The sequence below is a fragment of the Phalaenopsis equestris genome, unplaced genomic scaffold, assembly GCF_001263595.1.
Source record: "Phalaenopsis equestris unplaced genomic scaffold, ASM126359v1 Scaffold000002, whole genome shotgun sequence".
Classification (NCBI taxonomy): Eukaryota; Viridiplantae; Streptophyta; class Magnoliopsida; order Asparagales; family Orchidaceae; genus Phalaenopsis; species Phalaenopsis equestris.
Window position 1 is genome coordinate 37,133,876 of NW_018164444.1, and position 10,625 is coordinate 37,144,500.

Consider the following 10,625-nt stretch of genomic DNA (forward strand, 5'->3'; position numbering starts at 1 on the left):
ACCGTCGACCACCGTTGAACACCGTCGATCACCGCTCAACTCTGCTAACTACCACAGACCGTCACCGACTGTTGTTAGCCATCGCTCACCTCCGTCAACCACCGCTTACTGGACGTCATCAGTCGACGTCATAACGTGGAAAGCTAGTAACCCTTTCCCGCCTGTGGGACAAGGGGCATCTGTAATCATCATCTTATAGTGGATTTTTACAACTGGGCAAGGCCCCGTGGTTTTTCCCTTTTTACGGGTTTTCCACGTAAAAATTTCTGGTGTGATCATAGCTTGATTCACTTTCATCTGAGTGTGTGCTGAATTTTCGTGCAATGCTAAGGCGATAATCCATTACTCTACCGCCGCGAATTTTCTAGCACGCATCAATTTGAATAGGTCAAATTGGCTTAAGTTTAATTTGAGCTAAATTCAAGACTTGGGCACTACTTTAGGAACATGAGAATAATTTATAAATTTTTACCCCCGCTTCATTCTATCAACCAATCCTTTTTTTATTTTTAAATTGCCAAAGCATTTACATACTAACCACCCAACTGTTATTGATTTACATATCTAACCTCTAAATGAAGAACGTGCTCCATCTTAAGCCCATTTACATAGATACACCCAAAACCTGTTTATTTACAAATCTAACGACTCATATTTTTACAATTATTACCACCCAAATAATTTTAAAAAATAATAAAATTTAGCAATTTTTGTATAAAATCATATAAATAAATAATAATATTTTAATATTTCGAGCCTAAAAGAGCGGAACACCAATGAACAAACTTGTGGTCTTGTTTGGCGCATTTATAAATCAAGCTCAAAAAATTTTTTGTGTTCAGTTTTCCTAAATGACGAACGAATCGAATACAAGTTAGTTAGCGAGCCCAACATGAGTTAATCGCAAACGACCAGATTCTCACATGAAAAATACATCCGTTCCATTGAGTTTGCATTGAATTTATATCTAAAAATAATCTGGAAAATATTTTTCGAGTTTCTATGCTGATAGAGCTTTGTTAATATCCAAATCATAACACAAAATTAATAAAAATGAATGTATTCCACTCAAAATTCAATAAACAACAGCATAAGCTTTCTATTCAGTTTTCATATCTCGAGACTTAACTTTCCTTAAAATATGAACATCTAAACTTCAATTTTACACACATAATATTTCACAATCTCAAAAGTTAAAATGGTGCGATGCAACTTTTGATGTAATTTAGAAGAGTTGGATGGTATAAATGCAAGAGGCAAAGTTTAGTTGTTGGATTTGTAAATGCATGGGAATTAAACTTGAACCATTTTCAAGAATATTTTCTCTCACAATAAAAAGTAAATAACTCAATCGAACAATATATAACTTAATGTAGTAAATGGTCCAATTTAAAGTTTTATCATCACAAATTGTCATTCTCTTCTAAGTTTTGCATCACAAAATTTATTTAAAAAAAACATGGAGGAACATTGAAGGAATATTTGTTTAGAGCATGGAGATTGACGTAGCATGCTTTACGAGTTCCTTACGCAATATTTTTCCTGATGGATTCTTTGGGATCTCTTGCACAAAAGCCACTTGTCTAATTCTCTTATACGGTGCTACTTGCTTTCTTATGAACTCCATAACCATCGATTCGGATAGCTCGCACCCTTTCCTCCTTACTACATAGCCCATTGGATACTGCCCAACCTCTTTGTCCGGAAACCTGCACTAACCAGCTTGTTTAAAAATTTTTCATCAAAGCAAACTCCTTAAAAAAGGGCTCAAAATATTTTTCATTGGAACAAATTGATTTTTCTTTTGTTTATAATTTTATTTTTTTTTATAGATTTTAAATATATATTTATTTATTGTGTTTTTACATGTTTTTTACTTTTTAATTACAAAAAAAAAATGATATATATTTTGAATCAATCATATCAATTTTTAAATGTTTTGAGTGTTTCTAAAAACAATCATATTTTAAGCACACAACAAAATATATTTTGTTTTAAATTAAAGCATAGACAAAATAAAATAAAAACAAAAATTAGAAAATAAAAGGCAAAAGTAAGCTAAATAAGGAAGATTTACATACATCCATATCACTCAAGTCCTATGTATTTATATATCTAATACCTAAACTTTAATGTTTACAAGCATATCAACTTATGCATGAAAATGTGAATTTAACTTTTAAAAGTTAAAATAATGGTTGATTTCTTATAACATGAAAGATCTGGACCGTACAAATGTAAAAAAGTTAAATTTAGGTACTGGCTAGGTATGTGAATACATTGAATTACTGGTATGTATGTAAATGTGGCCTAGTGCGTTTTATTTTATAAAGGAGAAATTGTTTTGATTTGTATATTAAAAAAAAATATTTTTTTCTGAAATAAATAATAATAAGGTTTTCTTTAAAGTAAAAAAAGAGTTGTAGATATTACGGGATCACAGCAGCATCAACAATATCTTGATGCTTTAGCAATAGAGCTTCCAACTCCGCAGGAGCCACCTGATGCAGTCAATTCGAGGATGAGATGATCAGATGGCTGGAATCATAGCACAATTACATATGACCCCATAATGAACGGTCAGATGAAGCTCACCTGGTAAGCCTTGTATTTTATCAGTTCTTTGATGCGGTCTACCACAAAGAGGTGGCCATCCTCATCAATGTAACAGAGGTCTCCTGTTCTGAGCCAGCCTTCCCGATCTAGTGTTAATTTGGTTGCCTCTGGATTCTGAAGATAACCTATACTTTCACGTAAGAGTATATATATTTTGTCAATTTTTCATATTCATGATAATTTATTACAACTCTTATCAAATTAATGTGTGTGTGTGCCGGCTTTGGTGAGTTTTTTGTGATTTTATTCCTACAACTTTGCATCTAATGATAGTGGTTTAATATCATAGTTTGATTGACACAAAACTCAATTCATTAAAACATAAAACCTTCTGTCAGTTTCCCATTAAAGTAATGATGTTTCATAAGATAGGTTAGCAAAAGGAATAAAAACATTTTTATTCCCAAGCATATGAAAAAGGAATATCCTCGCACCTACATTATTTTGTTATTATTATTATTATTATTATTATTATTAAAGGAAATTTTATTCTTTGTATTTGATGTGTGATCAACAAATTTTTATACTTTCAAGAATTTTCTTGCTTGTTTTGTGCAAAAAATATGTAGATTTAAATAAAGATCATCCAGAGCCTTTATTTCAACAAACTTATAATCAAACTGACCGTCTCGACAAGACGGGCCTCGTGATACCAAAGTTCGTCCAACCCAAGTTTGATCGAGCCTGAATCAAGCCATTGACCACTTTTGGAGACATTGGGTAGTTACTTTAATGGTCAATTGAAGTCCAATATTGACATACTTATAGTCAAATTGAGCGTCTTGATGATAGGAATACAACGAGCTCAAGATTACTCGATTCTAAGATTATTAAGACACTCAAATCATAAAAAAACCTCCTATGATCAAGGAGGATTAAAGTGGGTTGTTTGATTGGGTGGTTATGAGAGTTATTTCCCGAATGACCAAATGCCCTCCCACAAAGGTTATTATTAGACTCCATCTCTTCACATTAGGGGCAGGGGGTGAGGGGGACGAGAAGAGGTCAAATTCCAATGTTATTCTGGACTGAAGATTCGACGATAACTTCCAGCCTCCGTGCTAACGAATATCGTCGACCATCGCTAGCCGACTTTTGTCGACAATTGCAGCCGCCCCTGATAGTAGTCGTCAGTAAACTATATTGTGTAATAATGTATTCTCGAACAATATTGTGCAATGAAATATCTTGAATAAAATGTAACGAAGTATCATAAATACTAAGTAACAAAGTATACCAAATATGGTCTAATGTATAACATTACATTACATATTCAGTGGTAACTCTTGGAGATAACTACTTAGATTGTGTATTCAGAATATGACAACATGTTCTCAACTCCTAAAGTTTTTTATACGTTGTATAACTAAAAGTGCTTTCTCTGGCATAAAATAATAGAAATTGAGAGAAGGGTTGCAACCACCAATCAATGTAGCATTAAATACAAATTACGAGGCAAACTGATGCTATTATAGTGACCCATTATGACCATTGTGGTCAGCCTCTACTGTAGCTTCCCACTACATGGTTAACTGTGTGTTGTCATTACAACCTTCCATTACAGATTCTATGGCCAACTGACAATTTGTAGCGCCACTGCGACATATGTGGTCAGCAAATACCATTGCTTCCCATTATGGTCTTTTCGGGTGACTTCATCCATCTCCGGTGAACTTTTCGGGAAGCACGGCTAGGAGAGCTTCATAGCTTAGGGGAAGGTGGACTTTGGTGAGCTCATGTGTCATCATATGTTGGAGGCGGAGAACTCCGACAAATTTTGCATTCTCTACGGCAAGGAGAGCTTCTCAGCCACTTGAGGAAAGGAACTCAGCTTTGTAATCTCTCATACCACTAGGAGAGCTTCTTTCAGAATGAATGTCGGACTTCAATCAACCACCACGACCGTGAGGCTACTTAAACTTTCGTTCTTCCTTTTATAAGGGCCCCTAGGTCTGGATGTTAGAGAAGCTAGGATATGAGTTTTTTTGGTGTTACTAGAGGAAACGTCATAGGTTAGGAGCTTTGCATTTGCCCGTGGATCCTAAAAGTAAAACCTATCTATTTTCATTTCTAGCACCAAATCCTAACACCTGGGGAAATTGTAACCCCACGTTTGAGCCGCCAAATTCTTTCCTACGACGGAGGGGAACAAAATCCGTTGTTTGGGCGTTGAGAATGGAAAGTCCCACAACTTTGACATTCCTTACATCGTGAAGGCTTTCCCTATGGAATTTTTTTTTAGCAAACAAAGGCGGCTACCCATCATTTTATAGCAACACTCGCTTTGCTCCTTCAGTTACCCCTATAGTTTACTCGTGAGATCATTAGGGTGAGTCAGCTCTATATCCAAGACGATCGGTTCTCCATTTTTTGTGCATGTATTCATATTTGTATTGAGTGCATTACATGAGTTTTAAAATTGCATCAAAATGTCATATTTGTACATGTGTCGTCGATCTGTCGCCCACTTAATCAGCTTGATCGATCATTTGCCCATCGATTTGATCATTCGACCATCACTGGCTCGTTCGCATTGAATCGACCATCCTTCATCGATCGACCACTCACATTGGTCTGATCGACCACTTCCATCGACTCGAACGATCGGCCGCCAGCAGCCCCATCAATTTGATTGACCATTTTGGTTGGCTCGATCAATCGACCGCCACTGGTCTGATCGGTCCGACCAATTCATTTACGTTGATCAGTCGTCCACATTGGTTTGATTGATCACTTTCATTGATTTGAACGATCGGCTGCCATCAACTTAGCCAATTCGATCAACCATTTTTGTCGGCTCGATCGATCGACTACTACTAGTCTGATATGTTCGACCACTTTTTTTCGTCAATCAATTGTTCACAACAATTCGTGCTTTCACTTTCGTCGACTCAAACGATTTGTCGTGATCGACCTGATCAATTTGATTGATTCTTTTCTTTGGCTCGATCGATCGACCATCACTGATCTAATGGATCCGACCAATTATTATTCGTCGATCAATCGTCCATATATGTTTGATCAATCACTTCCATCGATTCGAATGACCAGCAACTATTGGCCCGATCAATTCGATCAACTATTTTCGTTGGATCGACTGACTGATTGTTGTCGGTCCAATCGAGCTGATCGATCCATCTTTGTCAATTGGTTGCCTGTGTAGGTCTAATCGACCACTTTCCTCGACTTGAATTGTTGTTATTCTCTGGTCTGATCATCTTGATCGACCCCAATTGATTGTTGCATCATCAGATGCTTGTCTCATAGTGCTTGCATGGATACATTCACACTGCACACCATGTTGCGCGTCAGCGAGCATATGACCCAATATGCTCTTAGTGGGTGTCACTGCCCTCTCTATGACATAAGCTCTTATGATTGGTGCGGCGTGGCTGAAGAGTTTGTGGCATTATAGTCAGGTGTTATTTCAATGTTATTACAAGTTGTATTGCAGTGTCACCGCAGTCCCTCGACAGATGGTGTTATTCATGGTTATAGTTTGGTCGGACTTCGGTGTTAATGACCCAAAATTGTCGTGCGCGAATTGGATCGATGTTATTATGGCGATTAAATCACGATGCATGGCGTTATTCGATGATTTATTTGTGTTGTGGTGTTATTCAACAAGTTTGTGGGTGTTTTTTGGTGTTATTGGGGAGTTTGGTCACAGTTTTAATGTGTGATGTTTTTGTAGCTTTAAAGTAGTGCTATTTGGTGTTATTTGGGTAGTATGGTAGTGTTATTTCCTCGATTTAAGCCCAAATCAAGCTCAAACCTAACCTAAACCCTTTATCTACTTCAATTCAACTTATAGATACATGGAACAAAGAAATTGGTGAATTTGATGATTGTAATGAAAGAAATTGAATAGGAATTTGGCAATTTTTTGGTTTTGTGTGGATATTGATGTGAATTGAAATGGATTTTGAATGTTGTGTGGAATTTGTTGTAAATTGATGTGGCTTTGTCAATTTGGTATCCATGGGAAATTTATTTTAATTTGGGATTTGGGGTTCGGTTTTTTGGTGAGTTTAAAGTGGATTTAGGGATTGGGGTGATCTTGGAGTGAATTTTTTGAGGGGATCAGGTGATGCGTATTATAGTGTATGTGCATTAGGTTAGTGTGTGGTGGTGTGTAGCCAAGTCACTCAAGCTCAAAGAGAGTGTCCCTAAGGCCTCATGATCCTATAGAAACATTTTTTAAGTCTTCACATATTGGTCTCAACCACCAAAGTTCTGAAGACATAAGACCACCCATGTGAGAATTCAAAAAGAGCCATAAAATATTTTGAATTTCTATGTGGGGGTGGGTTTCATCACTAGTCTTCAGGGATAGTCAATAGAAAAGTCCTATGACTAGTGTTTTAAGTTCTAGGAGCAGAGTTTAGACCTCACCAAAATTGAGGTCAACACTATCATCTGTTTTAACACCAATTACGACCAATGTGATCAACTGATACTCTTGTAACAACCCATTGCGGCCTTCATGTTCAGTTACTAGTGTAGCTTCCCACATATGTGGCTAACTAGTGATATTATAACCTTTCACTATAGCATTGTGATCAACTGATGCTCTTGTAGCGACCCACAACAGTCTATGTGGCTAGTTACTACTATAGCTTCCCACTATATCCTACATGGTTAACTGTTACCATTACAACCTTCAACTACAACCTTTGAGGCTAACTGACGCTTTGACAACGAACTACTATAACCTATGCGTCAAATTACTACTATAGCTTCCCACTATCAATTGATTTCATTGAAGCCTTCTACTACGACATATGTGATTAACTACTATCATTGAACTCTTTAACTATGAAATATGTGATCAATTGTTGTTATTGCAACCTCTCATCATGGCCTCCAATTCAAGAATATATCATTGCAACCTCTTATTACATTTTCTGTGGACAACTACTATTATTACAACTTTATACTATGTTATATGTGATTAAATGTTGCCATTGCAGTCTCCCATTACGACCTATGTGACTAAATATTGTCATTGCAGCCTCCTACTACGACTTATGTGACTAACTATTATCATTACAACCCTCCACTGTGACCTTAATGGGCAAATATTATCATTGCAACATTTCAATAATGCCTAGGTGGCTAATTGTTATCATTAAAACTCCCACTATGACCTCCATGTCCAAGTGCCATCATTATAGTCTTCGACTACCACTTATGTGATCAATTGTTGTCATTGCAGGCTTCTACTACGACCTATGTGGTCAGTTAATAATGTTGCTTCTCACAACGACGAACGTGGCGAAATGTTGTCAGTCACCTTCCCTTACTGCCTTTATGGCTAACTGATTCTCTTGCACTTATCCACTATGAATTATGTGACTAGTTACTGTTGTAGCTTCCCACTATGGTCTATATAGTTAATTATTTTCATTACATCTTTTCACTATATTCTATGTGGCTCGCTAATGTTATTGCAATCACTAATTAAGGCCTCCATGACAAACTTACACTATTACAATGCCAACTATGATTTGTGTGGCCAACTTATGATATTACAGCCTTCCACTACATTCTTTGTAGCCAACTGACGTTGTTGTAGCTTTCAAATATGGCATTTGCGGCCAACTAATGCTATTGCACCTGTCGAATACAGTCTTTATGAAGAAATATTTTCTTTGTAAAAATCAACTATGATATTTGTGGCCCACTGTTGTTATCATTACCAAGAATTACATTTATTATTGCCCAAATACTACTATTTAAACTAGATGACTATTACACATATGTGATTGTCAACATTATAATTTCATATTCTCAAATTCGGGAAAAGAGTGAACCTATGTACTTACAATATTATAGTGAACAACTTGGACTACGCATAGCTTCATATTTTTTCCTCTTTTAAAAAAAAAATTCTAGTGTCTCTTCACACTAACTTACACTATTACAATCCTAATAAATTAAAGTATCACTCTTCTACTGTGAATCCTTCGGTGCACAATAGTAGCTGATGTGTACCTCAAGAAAAAAAATCTTATATTTGAAAGAGCTAAAGTCTAGTTGTTAAGATTTTTTTTTAAAGTCATAAATGATAGTTAAATATACAAAATTTAGAAAGATTAACATGCATAATACTCAATTCCTACGTATTTACATACATACCATTTAAACTTTAATTTTTTACATGTGAAAATACTATTTATAAATTAAAAGAAATATTTTACGTTTTAAAATTTAAAATGACGGTATTCTTGATCTGATATGAATGACGTAGGTGATATAAATATGAAAAGCAAAATTTACGTGCCAGTTTTACAAATACATACTAAGGAGTTGTCTGCAAGTAAATGTTCATAATATTTATTCCAAAATGATAAGAACTCACCTTTCATTACGAAAGGCCCGCGTAACCAGAGCTCCCCCTTCCGATTGACCGGCAAGAACTCCCCACTCACCGGATCCAAAATCCTCGCTCCCCCACCATCCCTGCCGACCCGTACCGCCTGCTCTCCTCTTCCGTAAACATCGACGATGCCATTGCCGTCGACTCTGTCATTCCATACCCCTGCAATATATCTACACCCGGAAACTTCTCCCGAAACTCCTCCACCATCTCTCGGCCAAGCGACGCGCCAGCGCAAGTCACCTCTTTCACCGTTCCCAAAGATAAAACCTTATCCGACCCCACCATCGACACCAACACCGGCGGGACAATCGCAATATGTGTTGCCCTGTAATCCGCCGCAGCTCGAAGCATCTCCTCCATATTAAATCGCGAGATAATCACCACCGTCAATCCCATTGTTAAGTTTCCGATCGCAAATCCTGCCATGCCGTATATGTGGAACATCGGCACCGTGCAGATGAACGTTTTCGACAGCACGCCATCAGCTTGGTGCCTCGTGTGTATAATCCGCACAGCCGCGATCAAGTTCCGATGCGTGGAGATTACCCCTTTGCTTTTGCCTGTGGTTCCGGAGGAGTAGAGAAGCAATGCTGGGTCGTCTTGGCTCACCGGTTCCCGCGGCGGCGAGCGCTGGTAGCGGTCTACGTCCGTCCACTGTTTAAACCATCAACTATGTTTATATATACATTTATATTTACGGTAACGTGTATCTATATATGTATCTATATAGATATGTATCTATATATATATATATATATATCTTTATGTATGTAAATAGATATATATACATATACCTATATACATGTGTATACATACAAGATACATATATATCTATATATGTATCTATATATATGTATGTATCTATATATGTATCTATCTATGTATGTATCTATCTATGTATCTATATATATGTATATATATATAGATATGTATCTCTCTCTCTCTCTCTCTCTCTCTCTCTCTCTCTCTCTATATATGTATATATATGTATGTACATATATATATGTATGTATATATACATAATAAATAAATCTAAGAACTAAATTCATTAGTAGTATTGACAAAGTAAATCGAGATTATGGAAACAATTTTTCTCATTTGAAATCACAAAACAAATCTTTATGTGTGTATATATATATATATATACATATATACATACATATACCTATATACATGTGTATACATACAAGATACATATATATCTATATATGTATCTATATATATGTATGTATCTATATATGTATCTATCTATGTATGTATCTATCTATGTATCTATATATATGTATATATATATAGATATGTATCTCTCTCTCTCTCTCTCTCTCTCTCTCTCTTGTATGTATGTATGTATGTATGTATGTATCTATATATGTATATATGTATGTATGTATGTATATATATATATGTATGTATCTATACATATATGTATACATATACATATACATATGTGTATGTATGTATCTGTATACATATGTATGTATGTATCTGTATACATATGTACGTATGTATCTGTATACATATGTACGTATATATATGTATATATATACATATATATGTATATATATACATATATATATCTATATGTGTGTGTGTGTGTGTGTGTGTGTGTGTGTGTGTGAGATAT

General features: G+C 35.8%; 1 protein-coding gene across 1 annotated transcript in view; it reads right to left on the reverse strand.

The window, feature by feature from the left end:
• Positions 1–2,429: 2,429 nt before the first annotated feature.
• LOC110020912 (4-coumarate--CoA ligase-like 5) overlaps positions 2,430–10,625 on the reverse strand; it is a 9,430-nt gene continuing 1,234 nt past the window's right edge. Inside the window, 4 exon segments of the mRNA XM_020719193.1 lie at positions 2,430–2,501; positions 2,596–2,741; positions 8,981–9,070; positions 9,073–9,655. Of these exon segments, the coding sequence (XP_020574852.1) occupies positions 2,430–2,501; positions 2,596–2,741; positions 8,981–9,070; positions 9,073–9,655 (891 nt within the window).